Raw genomic sequence first — 20,425 nt, 5'->3', positions numbered from 1 at the left:
CAATCTTGAAACATGTTGAAGATTTAGTAGGTTGGCTTTTCAGTATTGACTTGAGTCTGTTTTGGACACTGAAAGAATGGAAGCTGAAAGCATGGACAGGAAGTACAAGTGGTTTAAAGTATTCCAAATAAATTGCTTCGGGCTTTTTGTTTCTTCATGCAGGTTTTCATTGATCTAAACTGTGGATGTTCATTTCAAGTCTACTGGGAGACAGAGACAATAGCAGTGCGGTGTGAAATAGGCTGCTACTCACTCTACTGTGTCCTCCCAGCTGCACCAGTGGCCCTGGTCCAGAGCTTCCATGTCCTCCTTGAACTTGGCCAGGCATAAGTCCTTGATAGCATTCTCATAGTAGCTGTTACAAGCCATCGCTGCTGCAGAGAGAGTCGCTGCAAGTAAAAGAAAAATTGATTCAGGCGGGTCATGCCCAGTAATTTCACTACTTCCTATATTTATCTTCGAATAAATAAATTCAGTACTACATCTTCTATGTAATGTTAGATTCTACATCAGAGCTGTGATCTATCACTCTGGTGAATATACCTGGGGCAGTTTCCAGTGCGTTCACTGTTTTCTCTTTTTATTTCCTTTAGTGCCAAAAAATGATTTTAATATGGTACCACGTGCACTTAGTAAACTACAAAAGGGCATCTACCAAAGCTCGTTTTTTGAGGAAGGCCTATAGTATCACTAAGGACTGCACTCCCCCTCCTCACTATCTGTTTGTGACACTGCCGTCTGGCAGACGCTTCCACTGCATCCAATCACCGACAACCAGACTGAAGAACAGTTTTTATCTCCAAGCCATCAGACTACTTAACAGCCATTAGTCCTTCATCTAGCACTGCGACACTTTATTACTGCCACTTCCGGGCACTTAGATATTTACTATTCAGATTTACTATTTAGTATTACAGATTTATTTATTGTACTTATATTTACTGTTCTGCCTTATTTAATAGCACGTCACTTTACTCTGCCACTGAAATAATTTAATAGCACATGTCACTTTACTCTGCCATTGTACACCACTGTTTCATTCACCTTATTACATTACTGCATCATCTCAACCACACATATTCAAATATGTTTGTTCATGTCTAATAATTGTTTACTGTCAGTGTCTAAATCTGAGCCTCGCCACAAGCATTTCAGTGCCCAGTGTACCCAGTGTAACTGTGCAAATGACAAATAAATGACTCTTGACTCTTGAAATGAAACTCAGGGTCAATGAAGCACAAGCTAGTATTATAAATGAATTATCTGTTCAAGTTAGTCCCTACTTCACAATCAAAATTCACTTATATCTTGTATCTTGTCTTGCTTTGAATAATTGTAAGGATTTATTTGTAGGAACACCCAAAATGTGGGTTACAGCTTATTCAGAATGCTCTAGCTAGATTAATAACAACTATAAGTACACTGAATAAGAATTCATTCATTCATCAGTAAGTGCTTCATCCTAGTCAGGGTTGCAGTGGAGTCTGAGCTTATCCCTGGAATTCTGAGTGTGAGTCAGGAGTTACAGTTCATAAGAGCAATTTTGCATAGCCAATCCTCTCACTGACATTTTTGGAAGGTCAGAGGAAACCCATGTGGACCTAGGGAGAACATACAAACATAGGAAACTCCACACAGTCAGTAACTCAATATCAGGATTGAAACAGGATCCCTAGAGCTGTGAGGCAGCAATGCTACCTGCTGCACCGGCATGACACGAAGCTGAGTTAGTAATAATAATATTAAATGACGCAAAAGTAGTTTTGATTCTACACACAATCTGCATACCCACACTGCTACTGAAAACAAAGTGCTGGGGACAGCATTAATGACTTCTGACTCATGAATAAATTGTTCTATTGGACAGATTCCTTTTAATGAATCTGTTGATGTGCATCCGAATTGAACTGTGGCATGTACTTAATGCTAGTATTAAGAATTCTAGACTTGACTTAAGAATTCTAGCACAATCATAAAAATGGAAAAATTTTACCTCATTAGAAAAGGGTCGGCACCGGCACTGAGCCCTGAGCTGAATGTGAAAATTGTCAACCATGTTTAAGTAAAAAACAAACCAAATACTAGAGAACCTACCAGCAGGTTGTTGATGAACTCACTGAGTGGAACATTATAATTTAAATCATTCACTGAATCTGACCATTTGGGTGAATCAATTTCTGTCATGTTAGACTCAAAATCCAGTGAAAAATACAAACTCCCATAAACCACTGTGAACTACGGCTAATACAAGAGTTTGTTGTAAAGGCACTAAGCTATGGTAAAAGGCTATGGTAAAAATGCTAACTGAAAATATAAATTCTTTTTTCCTCTATATAAAATGGAACACTCGGAAAAACAAATCAAATCAGGAAATAGAAAGAGATGGGGTGAGAGGACAATTTAAAAAAGAGAATAAACATGGAGGGGAAGTTTAATTCACTCTGACACAATGGGTTTAATATGAGCACTTGGAAGAACAACAACTTGTTTCAGATGTGCTTTGCAGTCTCCTTCCCATTCTATCCTTTATTCATATCCTGTTTTGATCGAAGTGTACAGTGATGACCCATAAAGCCAAACAGGGCATGACTGGCATTGCTTTTACTGTCTCAGACACTGCCACAGTGTCTCAGACACTGTGGCAGGGACATCTCTGCTCAGCGTCAGGCAATGTTGAGTCTATTGGTTGAGTCATGTGACGGAAGAGAGACCCTCGAGAAGAGGGAGAAGAAGTCAGTCACAGATCAGTGCTTCTGTGCTTCTCCTTCTGTGTGGGAGTGTGTGTTAGTGTACATGTTTGAGTGTGAGCTCTGTGTTTGGTGATAAGGCTTTTATTGCCATTTCCTGGCTATTACATGACAATGGCTATATGCTGAAGACAGCCTGCAATAAGAGGTAAACAGAATTAAAATGATGGAAAGAACACATTTCACAAGCACATTTACAGAATGTCAGACTGATCTAATCAGTTAGCTGGAGTTTTTTTTTTTTTTTTTTTTTTTTTTTTTTTTTTAAAACATCTTCTTAATGGTGTTTGTGCTCCGCTTTCATCTTTCTTTTTCATTTGCTTCATACAGTGAACAAAACAATAATAAAGACTATACAATTCTACAGAGAAAAGAGAGAAAAGAGAGAAGAACATATTATTAACAACATATTATTCTGTGCACATTTCATTATTCCTGTTGCTTAAATATTACAGAATTATCTGAAGCAGCAAATAATAAGTGCATAAATAAAATGACTGTTGTTGACTGTTGAAAATGAAATTGAAACAAAAAATCTAGTGACTCAAATTGCTATTACTAGTTTTACAAATTGTTACAATTTACTGTCATGTATTCTGCTTTATGTCATATTTTTTATATTTATTTTCACATATATGGTATATTTACACACAGCATGATACAGTATATAATACAATGTATATGTACAGTATATTACAGTATTACAATCACAGAGATACTAGCCAATTGTGGACATCTCTGAGCTCATGTATGCGGAAGAGGGCAGATAACACACTTTTCAACGAGTGTGTTACACTGCCCTGTGATGCAGCATGAGCAGCAGTATGAAAAGATGCGGCTGGCTGGCTTCATGAGTCTCGGAGGAAGCACGTGTTAGCCTTCACCCTCCTTGGTTGGTAGATGTTGTAAATGCTGGCAGGTGACCAAGTAGCTAGCATTAATCAGTAAATAAATGCAAACAGCCTGATATTAGAGAACTAACTAGCTCTATACAGACATGTTTTTCAGTTGTTGTTTTGTTTTGTAGATCACTGCTGTTTTGTGAGGATTACTAATTATTAGGGCATATATTAAAAAAATAGTCGAGACTGATGAAAATGAAGCGATAGGAAAACGAACACTTGTTCCTGATTCAAGGCCAGCTGTTGGAAATGCGACATAAGTCTATCGTGAAGGAGCACTCAAATAGTAACAGAAAAACTACTATTGCATATGTATTATACAAAAGGGCACAATGAACTTCTGCATTTTCATCTGAGGGGGTCTGAAATTTCACTGCGTTGTTCTGTATAAGATAAATGGTGTATTGCCAAATATAATGAGTGCACGTACAGTATATTGCAGTATATATCCTGCGTAACCATGTTTAGAGCAGAACGAAAATATACTAAGCTTTTTTCAGAATGGTGCCTCTCTCAGGAATCAAGAGCTTCAGGGTTAGCACTCCACTGCTCTTGAGAGCCTCGACTGCCAACCAACATTATATTTGTGTGGGGGTTTCAAACACAAGTTAGCAGATGAAACGTTTAATATATCTGTAGCTAAAGGCATGGAGCTTTAGTGTGATGTTTCTGTGACCCTCCTGTATTGGTTCCATCAAAGATTTCTACATATTCAAAGCCTAACACATAGATCTCATGCCAAATGTCAAACTCAGCATTGATTTCTTGGGAAAAAAAAATTTTAACCTGTTTTTTCCCCTCTGGAAAGGGTTTTGAGTCATTATTAGTGGGGAACATAAAGTACTTGATTTGGTTGTTTGACTCACTAATACTACTGGCTTACTCACTAAGTTAAGTTTAAAGACACATTCACATAGTTTATGGACATCCATATGCACATGTACCTGTAAGTGAGCATGTTTGTTCTTGCAGGAGAGTGTCTCCTATTTGACCTATGTCATGAATCTTTTGTCATAAGCAATCAAATTAATTATGGAGACACTAAGTGCTCAATAAGCACATGTACTGTGCTCTCAAGGAAGGGTGACTGTCACTGGCCAAAGTTCACTGTGACACTCAGCAGCAAAAAGTGAAAATGCTCAGCCTACTCATAGGCAATTCATGCAAGAATAAGCTTTTACTGAGTGGGAAAAAAAGGGACATGAATAATAGACCGGAACTTCATGTTCTGTCTTTGTAGCAGAAAGAGGGGGCGATTTCGCCTTAAGTGAAATCCATAGACATATTGTGCTTTAACAGTGGGCGGCATGCAGTAGTCAGTGTCCCTAAGTTGATGCAGAAAAAACACCAGTCATTTCAGACAGCTGAGTGTGCAGTCCACTCCAAATTCACCCAATTGGTCTGGAATAAATTAGTGGAAGAGTGATTATTAACCCCCTAGGGATGTTAGTGTAAGATTACACATATTTTAATCTGGTAAAGATGGCAAAAGATGTCCTAATGTTTTAAACGATTACTGAATTATGCAGCCGAGTTACACATGATCTCAGTGATATGTAGCTTACATAATCAATAGAATGATGCTTTTGAGTGTTTCACATTATCTTAATGAGCCATCTCAAAGAAGGAGGTGATGATAAATTAGCCAGGCAGAAAACAAATGCTTTTTCAGGAATTTGTGTAGTGGCCCAGAGCTGCTAATTAGTCACTAAATTAATATTGCAAATATACACTCACCGGCCACTTTAACAGGAACATCTTTACACCTGCTCATTCATGCAACTATCGGCCAATCATGTGACATCAGCACAATGCATAAAATCAGTCAAATACAGGTCAAGAACTTCAGTTAATGTTCACATCAAACAGCAGAATGGGGAAACTGTGATCACAGAGACTTAACTGTTGGTTCAAGCCGACAAGAAGGCTATGGTAACTCAAATAACCACTCTTTACCACCATAGTGAACAGAAAAGCATCTCAGAACACACCTCACATCACACAACCACACAACCACATCAGGCTCCACTCCTGTCAACCAAGAATGGGAACGGGCTCACCGAAACTGGACAGGGAAATATATTCCTGTGGCCACAATCCTGTGTTCTCTCTCACCAACAAGGCGTTTTGGCCAGCAGAACTGTCTTTCACTGGAGTTTTTTTGTTTTTCGCACCATTCTGTGAAAACTCTATAGGCTGTTGTGCATGAAAATCCCAGGAGATCAGAAGCTTCAGAAATACTCAAACCAGCTTGTCTGACACCAACAACCTTGCCACAATAAAAGTCAGTGAGATCATATTTTTCCCAGTTCTGGGGATTAATATGAACAATAACTGAAGCTCTTGACCTGTAGTCACATTTGATTTTATGCATTGCAGTGCTGGCATATGGTTTGCTGATTGGATAATTGCATGAATGTGCAGGTGTATAGGTATTCCTAATAAGGTGGACAGGGAGTGTATATGATAAAAGATATTTTTACAGTGCAATGAAGGAACGCAAATGTTTTTTTTTTCCATAAATAATAATGTAATGCATATGCATTTATAATGCACTTTTACTCTATTAAATCAGTAAGGGGTAAGAGTGTGAGGAGTAAGGCCTCCTATTCATAGTGATATATGAGATGTGTAGAGTCACTGCAGCAAATGTAGGAGGCATTAAATTCAGTTTATCCTTGATGAAATCTGCCACTGGCATATAATAAGCACACATTCTCATTTATGTTACACTTATGTAAACCTAGCTTGAGACCATATGGTGAATAGGAATACTGGTTTCCAAAAGAATGGGCTTAATTTCATTAAACTGTTGGGAGTATCATTGGCAAAACAACTGACCTTACCACATAAAATCCTCTGAGATTCTGAAAGCTTAATGGAGCCTTAGACAGTAATTGGCTGCTACGCAGTTATAGTGATAGGCCAATAATGACCAGCCATGATCTGTCTATTATATTTAGGTCAAAAAGGTGAAGTTTGAAGTGAAAAGGACAGAACAAAGAGATTTGACAGAAATGGACTTGGGTGCTGCATATCAATGTCTCACTCTGTAGCAGTACAAATTATAGCTTTACAGAGAAATACAGTGAGAGGAAATAAGTATTTTTTTTTTTTAGATTAAATTCTCCTCTAATATGTCCCAGTACATATCGCTCCATTCTGGTGATTTCCTTCAATGATGTGTAATGCTCCTGTACCATTTGCAGAGAAGCAACCCCATATCATGATGCTTCCACCACCATACTTCACTGTGGGCACGGTGCTCGTGAGATCATACGCCGCAACCTTTCTTTCTACAAACAAGATGAGCTGAATTATTTCAATTTTTGTTTCATCAGACCAAAGTATATTGTTCCAAAAGAGTTTGATTTTAAATGCTTTTAGATGCACATCTCTTTGGCAATTCAGCAGAGGAGATTTGTGTGGGGTGTAGAAATGGAGATGATTGCAGTGCAGTTCTGTGCTTATTGTTCTCTGTGTAACTGCTGTTCCTGCTGCTTTCAGGTCATCAACTCTTTTTGAGTGACTGCTGACATCTCTCCTACCTTCCTTATCATTATTCTGAGAGTGCGTTGTGAAATCTTGCAAGCCACACCTGTACAGGGATTATTAGTTGTAGTTATTACAGGAAGGTATACAAAGCTCCTTCACCTTCATCGTGATTGCTATTTCTTACATGAAATCTTCCCATATATTTAATACAGTATCTGAATACTTTTTTCCTATCAATTTTGTTTTTTAAACATATATTTGTTTATGCTTATGAATACATCCTTTTTTGTTCATAGTTGTAATTACAAAGTCCAAAGACATTATGTGTGACGTGAAGTGGATATAGTATGCACTGTAAGTATTAAATAACAAAAGCAAATGTGTCCAAATACTTATTTCCCCTAACTGTATATACATCACAAATTAATCTGGGAAACTTCTGAATTGAAACTGTTTCAATGAACTACCAGCAACGTGAGATGTTCCAGGGGTTCTTAGGTTTCACCCACTCTCAGTGTCAGTTTTGCTCCATGTTTCCTGAAGGTGTACTGTTGCATAATATACACAAAATGGGCTTCAAATAGAGCATGGTGTGTCCAAACTCACTTAAGGGGGAAGAGCTCAGATTCTAAAATTGGTGTCTGGTTTGTGGAAAGTATTTCATGCTATGCAGACTTGAAGCCTTCTTAACTTAATTATTTAAATTAAAATAAAGTGTATTAAGACTAATTGTCAACTCTGTTCAACAGGAACATTCTCTATATTCGAACAGGTTTTCAGTTGATTCACCTCTATTTACACTCGTGTCACCTCTCTCTATCTCTGTTTAAAACCAATCATCTGTAGGAAGGTGTCTGCAGAGGAGCCGTGAGCTTTATTCAATTCACTAAGCAAATACCTGAAACTTGTCAGGAGTCAGACTTGACTTGTGTCTTCTGGGAAAAGCTGCCTCTTACAGATGCAGTGACACCACTTTCTCTTTTCCTGTCAGTGCTTGTATGCATGTTTAATTGTTTGCATTACCCAAATACTTCATTATTCCTGACCACAAGGAAAATAGAAAAGCTGCACCACAATGAGTGTCTTAAAACAGGCCACATGTTATCTGATCTACTGATAAATAATGCATTGATGTTATATAGCACTATTTATTATTTATTATACTATATTAAGAGCTATTATTTTAGAGCACAATGTCAGAGACACAGATGCCTTTTAAAATCTCTACCATAATCCTTCAGCTAAAATGAATAGTGCATTACTCAGGCAATTTGAATTGACTCTAAGGCACCATGCCATCACACACATAAACATCTGGTAGTGCAGCTTTCAGAGATGTGTTATTGCACAGTGGCTGCCTTTTATTAAATACCCAAATTAAACACGCTCTTTGTTGCCATGTCAAGCTGTCATGTGCTTTTAGAGTGTCATTGCCGTGTAATCTGGGAAATAAGCGCTCGGCTCGCTGAGTGTCTCCAGCCAACGCACATCGGCAAATAAAGCATGTAGTGAGTGCTTTCTTAAAATCTGATGCAGAGGCACAGGATATGAGCCTGCAGCTAGATCCACCGGCCGAAGTGTTACCGTCAAAGAGACATAACGAACACTCCTCCTATTCATTTCCGGCCCTTTTGCTACAAATTGCAGGCAATATTTCAAATATTGGGTTCTTTGTGGTTCCCTAACAAATATCCTTAAATCCTGTTATGCTATTGCTAAGATAATAGATAACAGGAAAATAATGGCCATTCATCTTCTAAAGCACCTATCAGACACAATGGTTAATATTGAAAAAAAAGATATTTTGGTGAATTAGATCCTTTTTTTCAGCTGAATATATGTGAATAGCAATTCATAATATTCCTGTATGAAATTGAGAAATGGGATGCTGTCATCATTAAGCCTGAAACACACTGAACAGATGTGAAGAAAGACAAGTAGGCCTACTGAATGGTGAGCAGAGAGACAGCACATTAATCTCCATGTTGACACAAGCAGAGAGCAGGAGCAACATAGAAAAACACAGCAACAAATATCCTTTTTCAGGCCATAAAAATATAAGCAGTCCAAAAATATAAACTGTCATTTTCTACTGTTGTGGGAACACAATCATTTCCAGCTAATTTCCAGCTCCATTTCCAGCTAACTGCCCGAAGTGAGGAGTTCAGTTTATATGCAGCATACAAAGTTCAGCTTTGGGGTTGTAATGATCTATCATGCAGGAAAATAATCTAATGTGTTGCTGCAAATTGTCCGTCGCTTTGTTCAGCCTTGCTCATTTCCAGAGATGCTTTACGACTATTGACAGAAGTAAATGCCGCGAGCCCTTTGCTCTCTCCCTGTCTCATACAAAACACACCTGCATACACACACACATAACATTTATCATAGCCTCCTGTTATATTCGAGATGGTGCCGACCCTTTGGGATGTTGTAATTACAGGCGGAACAGAATGTCACCCCACTCGGCTGTACTGGTGATAGATCACTCACAGCCATTATATAAATGCTGATTCCCATCAACACAGGCATTCGCTACGGGCTGCAGTGACTCACCACTGCAACACTTCATCAAAACCTTGCACTCTGATTCGCTGCTGGAAATTGAGTTGCATTCTTAACTCATAGTGGAGACACAGGTTAGTGAATATACTTGGAGAAGTATGGTAAACTCTAGTACAAGAATCTGTTTGAGCTTATTTTGTTGTTATTCATACAAGTGTGGGAGAAGGTAATGGCATAATTGGTGGGCTTAATACAGTTGCCAAAATATATCTGTAACATTTATTGAGGACGTATATACACTCCCCAGCTACTTCATTAAGCATACCTACACGTTCATGCAATTATACAATCAGGTATTCATGTGGCAGCAGTGCAATGCATAAAGTCATACAGATACAGGTCAAGAGCTTCAGTTAATGTTCACATCATACATCAGAATGGGGATAAAATGTGATATCACATTTTACTTGTTGGTTTGAGTATTTCGGAAATTCTCTTGGAATTTTCACATACAACAGTGACACAGTGTGGTGCATAAAACAAAAAACATCCAGTGAGCAGCAGTTCTCCAGGCGGAAATGCCTTGTTGATAAGAGAGGTCAGTGGAGAATGCCTAGCCTGGTTCCAACTGATAGAAAGGCTATAGTAACTCAAATAACCTTGAGACAGATGAGCTACAACAGCAGAAACCTACACTGGGTTCCATGAACAGGAATCTGAGGCTAGGGTGGGTACAGGCTCACTGAATCCGGATAGTTGAAGATCAGCTGGTCTTTTATCTTCAGCTGTCCAGGCCTGCTTGCCTTTAGTACTCATCAAACAGTGAAATGATCATACTAGAGGAAAATGAATAAAATGAATAATGTTTCTGAAAAGCAAAATCCCAGGTGCTCAGTTCGCCCTGGAATATAGCACTAACACTTGTCAACACTGAAAATGTTATGGCAACACAAGGAACTTTGCTGTGTGGCAATCAGGAGGGTGGTTAAAAGTCACGCAAGTACTCTGCAGTCTCCCTGTTCTGCAGGAACTCATTTCTCAAAGTGCAGCCTGAAAAGAGGTGCTAAGAAGGACAGTACAGCATGTCTTGCTTCTTAAAAGACTGTGAGCGTCAAAGTTCCAGAAATTAATCATGTCCATCTTGGCAACTTTCAGGAATCACTGCTTTAAACGAGTGAGGCATACACAGTGCCGTGTAGCCCGGTTGTCTCTGACACGTTTTCGTCACCCCCCCGTCAATCACATGTGAAAACAAGAAAGATAAATTACCCCCACCTTGTTTTCTCCTTCGTCTAATATATGCAACAGCGTCACAGCACGGTTCGTTTGGCAGGCTCGATCTGCATAATGAATAATCAGCTAATGCAAGGAGGAGTTTCCATTCCATTCCATTCCACCCGGTTAGTTCCCCACTGACATCCCACCTTAGTTAACTATCAATTATTTACAGCTTGCCAACTGCTGTAAATTTAACAGACAGCACAGACTCATTGTAAATTTGATAACAAAACCCTGTGCTGGTCTCTGCGGACAGCAGCATGGCTTGAGTTGGACATTTCTTACAACTTGTATATTTGACTCTAAGTTTGCAGTGTGTGACTACAGATATCTGAAACCTGGCTAGGCATTTGCCATGCAGACCACAACAGAACTGAAAAGAACAGGAATTTGCCCAAAATAAAAGCAATACCACAATGAGAACTCTTCGCAGTAGTTCATGGGGAGCAGCAAACTGCTACTAAATAGGCTCCCAGGCATGACAGTCCTCACTCTCTATCAGTCCTGCTGCTGCAAAATGCAATTGAGGAGATTTAAAGAGGCAATAATGGCACAGAGCACTGTGATGATCTATTTTCCATATACATTGATGGGTGCCATTAGCGTTACTAATGGAGACACTGGGAATTACAAAGTTACGTAAGGGCTTTAGTGTTAAAGGATTCTTTAGAGCCAAAAGTTCTTCTGAAAGTCAATGACTACACTAATAAGTTGGAATTATATCCAGAGGACTAGAAGTGTGCCAATGAGTGTGTTTGTCTTTGGAGCTTGCCATGTCGCAGCCTGTGTAAGATAGTCCCACTATTTATAATGCACTATTTATATCTGTAAATGTTTGAAATCGTTTACCCATTATATCAGAGCGCCTCAGATTCTATTCCACTAAGCTTGAAGCTTAGTGAATCTGGCTAGTTAAGACAGAAGTGGGCCTGTCTCAAGAGCTAAACTATAAAATACAAAGCTCTCCTGGCAACCTGAAAGAAATAAAGCATGTCTGCATTAATCTCCATTTATTAGCGATACCCACCATCGGCCATCTCATTATTCAGCCCAAGCAGAATGAAGCTCTTTACCAAACTTCATCATTTTCTCTGTGGCTTGTGAAGACCTCTGCATCGTTTCGTGTGTGTGTAGATGTAGTACTTTCATGCTTTCAGTCATGGGGACTGTGGCTCTCACTGGGATGACAGTGTTCACACTTTACACAAATTAGTACAGGCTGCAATTATCTGCATGTATCCATATACAGTAGCCATATCAGAGCAAGAAGGTAGATCGAGCATGCCGTCCTACATTCCTCACACATAGACCAACACGGGTAACACCATGACCGCGTTCTCCATTTCAGCTGCCCCCATTTTTTGATGTGTTGGTGGTTTGCAGTGAAATAATTGAGTTGGTAATTTGCCATCACCCAGAGTAATGGAACAGTAAAGCTTAATACTCTGCTGAACTGATCTGCCTATCCAGAACTCCGGTCCAAAAAAACATGGACATTTAATCTAGGTCATCAACATGTTTATTCTTTTGTGGTTTTATAAGAACCACACTAAGGACTGCATCACTCCTATTTGGTCTCAATTTATGGTTTAACAGCCACCTTAAAAAGCATTTTATTAGATATAAAATATTTCTTAGAAATACTTTAAGAATTTTTTAAATATAATGTAATTAGAAATGTATAACTGACTGCCACAGGCAATAATTTCAACACATTTCCCTGTACTAAGAAAAGTTATTCAGATTTATTAGTGAAAGTCTAAACTCTGTTTATATGTACAATTGTTGGACAGTCAATAAATGTTTATGCAAAACACAAACATTTGTAGAATGCTTTCAGAAATTATTTAGACAAAGGTATATGTCATTTTGGATAGATCAAACACAATGGGCTCACTGTAAACTATTGCTGTTTAGTCACATTGTGTTCTGTGTGAATTGGCTGTAATTAACCATAATTACGGTTTATATCATATCATATTGCTCTATTGTTTGAAAACACCACAAGAACAGCTTTACTAAGACCTTCTCTCATGTCTGCCTTATCGTAAGACATGTAGTGGCGAAGCGTAAGAGTTGTGAGTTGTGAAAAATGTTGTGCTATAAAATTGTAAATTTTATATTTTTATTTATGCTACTGATTAAATCCATGTACTTATTCAGTTACATAAATAAGAGACTCTTGGAAAGAAGTACAGCCTAAATTAAGAAATGGACAAATAAATGATGTTTAGGCACCAGTGTGTAGAGGAACCATTTATGTGTTTTTAGGAACACGATGCCAATATCCAAACAACAGTGTACTTCAGAATAGTCCAAGCAGACCCATGTTTTGGTAAAGACATATTTTCTCTCTTAACTCTTAACATGACAGTACACTATTCTGTGTAGTGTTCTCGTCCCTTAACACATTTCTGCCAAACACCTCTTAGTGGTACTTACCAGCATTTATTTAATGGATGGGTACAGAAACAAATTTCCAGCAAGATAAGATGTACTATAAAAAGGTTCTTTTCACTTTCAGTACACAGTGGCATAGCGTTAGGAAATGAACTGTGCGGAGGATGACGTGAAGTTTTATTTGTACAATCTTGCATGACCCTCCGACACTTTAGTCCTAGTTTGCTTCAATTCTTCCTACACTTTTTATATTTAGTAGGAGTCTTGGGTTAAATCTACACTTATACTGGTGAGATTAAAAAAAAATCACATAATCTTCACTGTTCTTTCAGTACAATACAGAAGCATGCGTACAAGGAACTAGGCTGTTGTGATATAAAAAATAGTATTGTACCTACAAGATATTACATTGCCAGTGATGTTTATTCAAATCACATTATAATACCAGACCTGACAACTTTAATGCATTTTGCATAGCAGTACCTCAATTTAACAACGGCATATGCTAGTATGAGTTATCACTCAAAACTACGGCAACAGAGAATTCTTTTTCTTCCCAATAAAAAGGGAGATGAGCTACATTGCGAATCTGGAATGATTTGTGCAGGTGTTTGGAACTCTCCAATATTAACTGACAGGGAAATGAAAGAAAATTAGTGCATGTTCAACTTATATTTATTAGGATGCCACCTAAAACAACTGGTTTTCGGCCAAAAGGGGAAAATGGGGAGGATTTTGACCCAAAATGTTTAAACAGGCCTACAATGAAGTATCAAAACTAACATTTTACAAACATTATGGATGTGATGATAATTAAAAGGTGATTTAAGACTTTTTTGGTACTCTCCTGTGCTGCTCAACAGGGAAAATGTCAGCCATGTCTACATTAGACAGCCAGTTCGTATGAGCATTAAATCGAAAATGTACTGTGCTTTTTTTTTTTTTTACTGCTTACTGCACATTACTACAAAATCACCAACAAATCCACCATCCAGCTTTTTCGTGACTGCCCCAGTTCCCAACTGCACAGCTGGTAATATTATTACGCCATGTCCTACTCTTCTTAAACACAAACTAGTGGAAATGCTCCTTTATTGCAAACAGTGAAAATTCCATATTGCACAAACCTACAAGAAACTTTATTCTTTATTCTGACTGAGTTGCATGTGAGCCGATGTTTTCATCAACCTATCACTTATCATCATTATTCCCATCAACCAATCACTGATCACCATTGTTCCCAATGCCCAATCACCGATCACCATTGTTCCCAATAACCAATCACTGATAACCATTGTTTCCAATGCCCAATCACTGATCACCATTGTTCCCAATGCCCAATCACTAATCACCATTGCTCCCAATGCCCAATCACTGATCACCATTGTTCCCAATAACCAATCACTGATCACCATTGTTCCCAATAACCAATCACTGATCACCATTGTTCCCAATAACCAATCACTGATCACCATTGTTCCCAATAACCAATCACTGATCACCATTGTTCCCAATGCCCAATCACTGATCATCATTGTCCCCAATAACCAATCACTGATCACCATTGTCCCCAATGCCCAATCACAGATCACCATTGTTCCCAATAACCAATCACTGATCACCATTGTTCCCAATAACCAATCACTGAATACCATTGCTCCCAATAACCAATCACTGATCACCATTGTTCCCAATGCCCAATCACTGATCATCATTGCTCCCAATAACCAATCACTGATCATCATTGTTCCCAATAACCAATCACTGATCATCATTGTTCCCAATAACCAATCACTGATCACCATTGCTCCCAATAACCAATCACTGATCATCATTGTTCCCAATAACCAATCACTGATCACCATTGCTCCCAATAACCAATCACTGATCATCATTGCTCCCAATAACCAATCACTGATCATCATTGTTCCCAATAACCAATCACTGATCACCATTGCTCCCAATAACCAATCACTGACCAACATTTTTGTCCCATACTTTTCCATTCTTCATTTTAAACTCTTAGCTATATTTACAAGTAATTAAAGCAGTTATTTCATCCATAACCATTTCCTTTGTGTCTATTTCCAAACTACTCACTACTGCTGCTTATTTTTATTCTTTTATTCTTGACAGAAATTGTAGTAGTTTGTAAACATAAATTGTCAGTTTGTGGTACCATGACCAAAGACTTCTTTCTGTAAGAAATAAGATATAATCTATTAATTTCTATTCTCATAAAACTCTATGTTATTCTGTTCTATCCTGGGTGCAAATGTATGCAAATTAAATCATCTCGTGACTTCTAGTGAATTTTTGAGCATGCATTACCTTTTTTCCCTTGAAGAGTTGGCAACACTGTTTAGGGTGACTAATAGTTCAAACACGGTCTATTTCAGTAAATCTGCAGTTACTTTAGGATTGTACACATAGGCTTCGTGTTGCTAATCACAGTGTAATACAAAGAAGTGAAAACAGGGTCCTTGAAGGATGAATCCACCTCTGTCTTGGAAGAAGTGGATGTGATGCAGTGTATGTGTGTTGATGGTTAACGCCATCAGCAACTCCAGCTTTCTTGTGTGTCCCCATATGAGACCAGGAAATGGCCGTCTGAGCTAACGAACTGTGCCACAACATGGAAAAACGTTGCTGAATATGGCTTCATACTTATTCACACACAAAACCCAAACTACACCCGTGTGTGTGTGTGTGTGTGTGCGTGTGTGTGCGTGTGCGCGTGTGTGTGCATGTGTGTGTTTAAAGCACAAAGCTCAGGAGAGAGCAGCAGAAACAGATGGTGAAAGAAAGAGAGAAAGAGACAGAGAGAAAAATCTACTAACAAGCATATGTACAGTTAAAGCAGGAGCCTCTCATGGATCTTTCTCAACCTGCAAGCAAGCCTGGCTGGAATGGCTAGTTAGGTATGCACAGCACACCTGAGCGAGTTTCAAGACAAGCGAACAAGCCTATCCAACAGGAGGTGTTCTCCATACATTATTAATTATCCAATTAAGCCATTGACCCATGCACAGTCTCAGTAATAAACTAGCAGTCTGTAATTTTCCTTGTTGCCACGGTGGTACAATGAAGCGTACATCTTCCATACATTTAGTTCTTATTTAGGAAAGTGCAAGCAGTGTATACCTTTAATTAGCTTTTAGAGTAGTGTTCCTTAAGGATTAATTGTGTATCTTCGATTATTTTTAAAGGTTTCCAGGTAAAATATGCAGAATAAAGGTGCAAAACACATTGCCATGATGGTACCACCCCAGTGACAAGGCAAAGTGTGTCTGTTTTTATTCTGAGTTACTCGAGTCGACAGTGAATCTGAATAATAAGAAGAAGAAAGAGAAGAAGAAGAAGAAGAAGAATGATGTTGATTATGATGATGATGATACTACTACTAATAATAACAATAATAATAATAGTAATGATGATGATGATGATGATACTACTACTACTAATAATGATGATAATGATACTACTAATAATAAGAATAAGAATAATAGTAATGATGATGATGATGATGATGATACTACTGCTAATAATAAGAATAATAATAATAGTAATGATGATGATGATGATGATAATACTACTACTACTAATAATAATGATGATGATGATGATACTACTGCTAATAATAATAATAATAATAATAGTAATGATGATGATGATGATGATAATACTACTACTACTAATAATAATGATGATGATGATGATACTACTGCTAATAATAATAATAATAATAATAATGATGATGATGATGATGATACTATTGCTAATAATAATAATGATGATGATGATGATGATGATGATAATAACGATGATGATACTACTACTGCTACTAATAATGATGATGGTGGTGGTGATGATACTACTACTACTACTACTACTACTAATACAATAATAATAATAATAATAACAATAATGATAATAATAATGGTAATAATAATACACATTGGCTTAACCCGACTCGCAGTGCACATGCATTGTTTGTGATTTAGTATCTGGTTATTTCTAAGTGTGTGGATTGTCTAGTCAGCTGGGATTTACAGCCTGTATGCATGCTAAATGATAAGAGACTTTTTGGTTTTGTTTGCTTCATACTGTTGGTGTTGTCTGTAAGCAGTAGGTGTGTATGTGGTGTGTGTGGTTGAACTCACCCAGTATAACACACACAGCTGCATGTCTTCTAGCCGCTAAAACGCCGCTGTTTCCCATCATGAAGCGATATTTTCAGCCCGACGCCAACTTTGCCTGCTCTTCCTCTCTACTCAACTTACTGGTTATTGGCTCTCTGTGCTCCTAGCGGTCATATAAACCATGTCTGGGAGGAGGAAGAAGGGCTTCAGAGCAGTGCACTCTTCACTCATAACACTGACAGAGTTGCAGCTGGGAACACCCGCGAGCGTTCTCGCGCGTGCGAGAGCTGCAGAGCGCGAGACCAAACCAATCACATTCTGACCTTAAGTGCTTCTGTCCAAAACCAGTCAGACTTCATTAACGGAGAAAGGAGACTGGGCAAAACACACACAAACACACACACACACACACACACACACACACACTGTATCCAGAACCGTCGGGGAACTGGTGCACTGACCGCAAAGACTCACAGGAGCGCGAGCGTGTGTGTGTGTGTGTGAGTGAGTGCGCGCGCGCGCGCGGCTGTGGGGAGAGAGAGAGAGAGAGAGAGAGAGAGAGAGCAAGCACCCACGGTAGCTACATAAAGCTGTAACACACACATATTCCACTGGGATTATTAATGCAGATAATTAATGCTACACTTAAATCTAACCCTGACACTAACCTCATAAACCAAAAGTAACCTTTTCCCTCTTTTATTTAAAAAAAAAAAAAAAAAAAAAAAAAGCAGTTTTCCTCCTGGGGATAAGCCAAATGTCAGATATTCCCCATTTGTATGAAGATATAAAAGCAGGACATACAGCTCTATTTGACCTTTTCACTGAGTGATTATGTGTACTTGTTTGCTCTGTTTGTTTTGTTTTGGTTTGTTTTTGTTTGTTTTTTTCCATTTTATTGCTAATTCTTGTCATTTCAGTGCTTTGCTAGTACACTAACTGCTCTAACAGCCATGCCAATAAAGCTCACTTGATTGAGTGGAAATGAAAGTGAGATTTCTGAGCCCATATGCAACAATAAAAGTGCTTTTCGTCTTCCAGACTGTGCAGAGACACAGCATTTACATAAGCAAAATATGTTTTTTACATAAGCAAACGAGGGCTTTTTTTACATATGCAAAAGGTTTTTCTTCATTCTACTGCATTCATGACTTAATATACACTATATGTCCAAAAGTATGTGGACACCTGACCATGACACTCGTATGTGCTTGTTGAACATCCCATTCCAGATTTATTCCCCCCTTTGCTGTTATAATAACCTCCACTCTTCTGGGAAGGCTTTCCACTAAAGTTTGGAGCGTGGCTGTGGGGATTTGTGATCATTCAGCTACAAGAGCATTAGTGAGATCAGACACTGATGTTGGTGAGGAGGTCTGAGGTTCAGTCGGTGTTCCAGTTCATCCCAAAGGTGTTCAGTGGGGTTGAGGTCAGGGCTCTGTGCAGGACACTCGAGTTCTTCCACTCCAACCTTCACACACCATGTCTTCATGGATCTCGCTTTGAGGACAGGGGCATCGTCATGCTGATACAGGTTTGAGCCTCTTAGTTCCAGGATTAGATCTTAGGATCTTATTAGGTGCACGTTTTGTACATGCTTCCACTGGGCAATATCAGTCAGAAGCACATCTCTTTCCTCTCACTCTTATGCTGACAAGTATCCTTCTGTGCCTTAACAACTGCTGCTCACTAACATCCTAATGAGGGTCTTAATGATATGAAAACTGGAGGATAAAACAGACATTATTGTTTTGCCCAACCCTAAAATCTAAAAACATAGTTAAATAACTATCACAACATCATTCATGCATTAATACTGTCTCATTTAGACCATAAAATGTTGTATGTTATGTACAAATAAATCCTCTTTAGCATGTTTACAGCTACAGAAGGCAGTTGCTAGAGTGCTTATCAGTACCAAGCAAAGCTGGATCACATCACCTCATGTTTAGCCTCCCACTGACTCTCTGGCCATTACGGAATCCATATTTTATTTGTTTTTAAAACTCTTCATGGAATTGTGCCCTCCTACGTCATTGATTTTCTCAGGGAGTGTATGTTTTGCACTGTTGTCTGGTTACAGGATAAACTCATATTTCATTTTTATCCATTTTTTTACTTTTTGATGGATATAAGTTATTGGATGCAGGGAAATTGTTTAAACATACTTAGTACTTAAAATCTCATCCATTCAAACTCATTCAGTCAGTGCTTTAGCCCAGGAGTAGTCAAACGTTTTGGAGCCAGGGACCCCTTTAACATTTAAAGTAAATCGCAGGGTCCTCCTCAGTACAGATGAACATAATCCAACTATTCGAAAATTACACTCATTACTAAAATCTGTACAGTACTATGGTGGCTTTTTACTATTTATTAGAGCCCTAGAGCTTTTTTAATTCCTGAACTTTCCAGTCATAGAACCCATGGAGTCCTAGTGACATCATTTATAGGTAGATTTGTTTTTGAGTTATTGAAGTTTGGATTAAACCTCTTCAATTCAAGTGACCAGTCAAAATAGCTAATAACTATAAGAACCCTATAAGAATATAATAACATCCATAATGGTGGATTGTTATTTCCTGTAACAAAAACAAACAAACAAACAAACAAACAAAAAAATCAGCTGACCACCTGGTTATGTTTCTTGGACTCCTGCACATCCCCAGACCCCACTTTGAGAATCACTGCTTTAGCCTATGTAAGTGACACCCTATATTTTCAGCAATCAGGCTTGCTCATTAGGGATAAATCTGTAAATTTACAGGTTTATCCTAAAATCGTAAAGTTTAAAATTTATATCCTGAATATATATATTTCTGTAAAGCTGCTTTGTGACAATGGCCATTGTTAAAAGTGCTATGCAAATAGAAATTGAATTGAATTGAACATAGTCGCATAGTCAGAGCTTAAGCATTAGTACTGAGGCCTGTGTCACCCCCTGCTGGGAGCTGATAGC

At 38.3% G+C, this 20,425-nt stretch overlaps 1 protein-coding gene across 1 annotated transcript in view; it reads right to left on the bottom strand.

Annotated features, from left to right (window-relative positions):
* ramp1 (receptor activity modifying protein 1) overlaps nt 1–17,946 on the bottom strand; it is a 31,132-nt gene extending 13,186 nt beyond the window's left edge. The window contains exons 1-2 of the mRNA XM_026927877.3: nt 17,491–17,946; nt 254–389 (exon numbers count right to left, since the gene is read on the bottom strand). Coding sequence (XP_026783678.1) covers nt 254–389; nt 17,491–17,551 — 197 coding nt within the window. The 5' untranslated portion in view covers nt 17,552–17,946. The remainder of the gene's footprint in view (nt 1–253; nt 390–17,490) is intronic.
* Between the last annotated feature and the right edge of the window lie 2,479 nt (nt 17,947–20,425).

This window comes from Pangasianodon hypophthalmus, chromosome 5 (genome assembly GCF_027358585.1).
Source record: "Pangasianodon hypophthalmus isolate fPanHyp1 chromosome 5, fPanHyp1.pri, whole genome shotgun sequence".
NCBI lineage: Eukaryota > Metazoa > Chordata > Actinopteri > Siluriformes > Pangasiidae > Pangasianodon > Pangasianodon hypophthalmus.
This window is presented reverse-complemented; position numbering and strand designations above follow the sequence as displayed.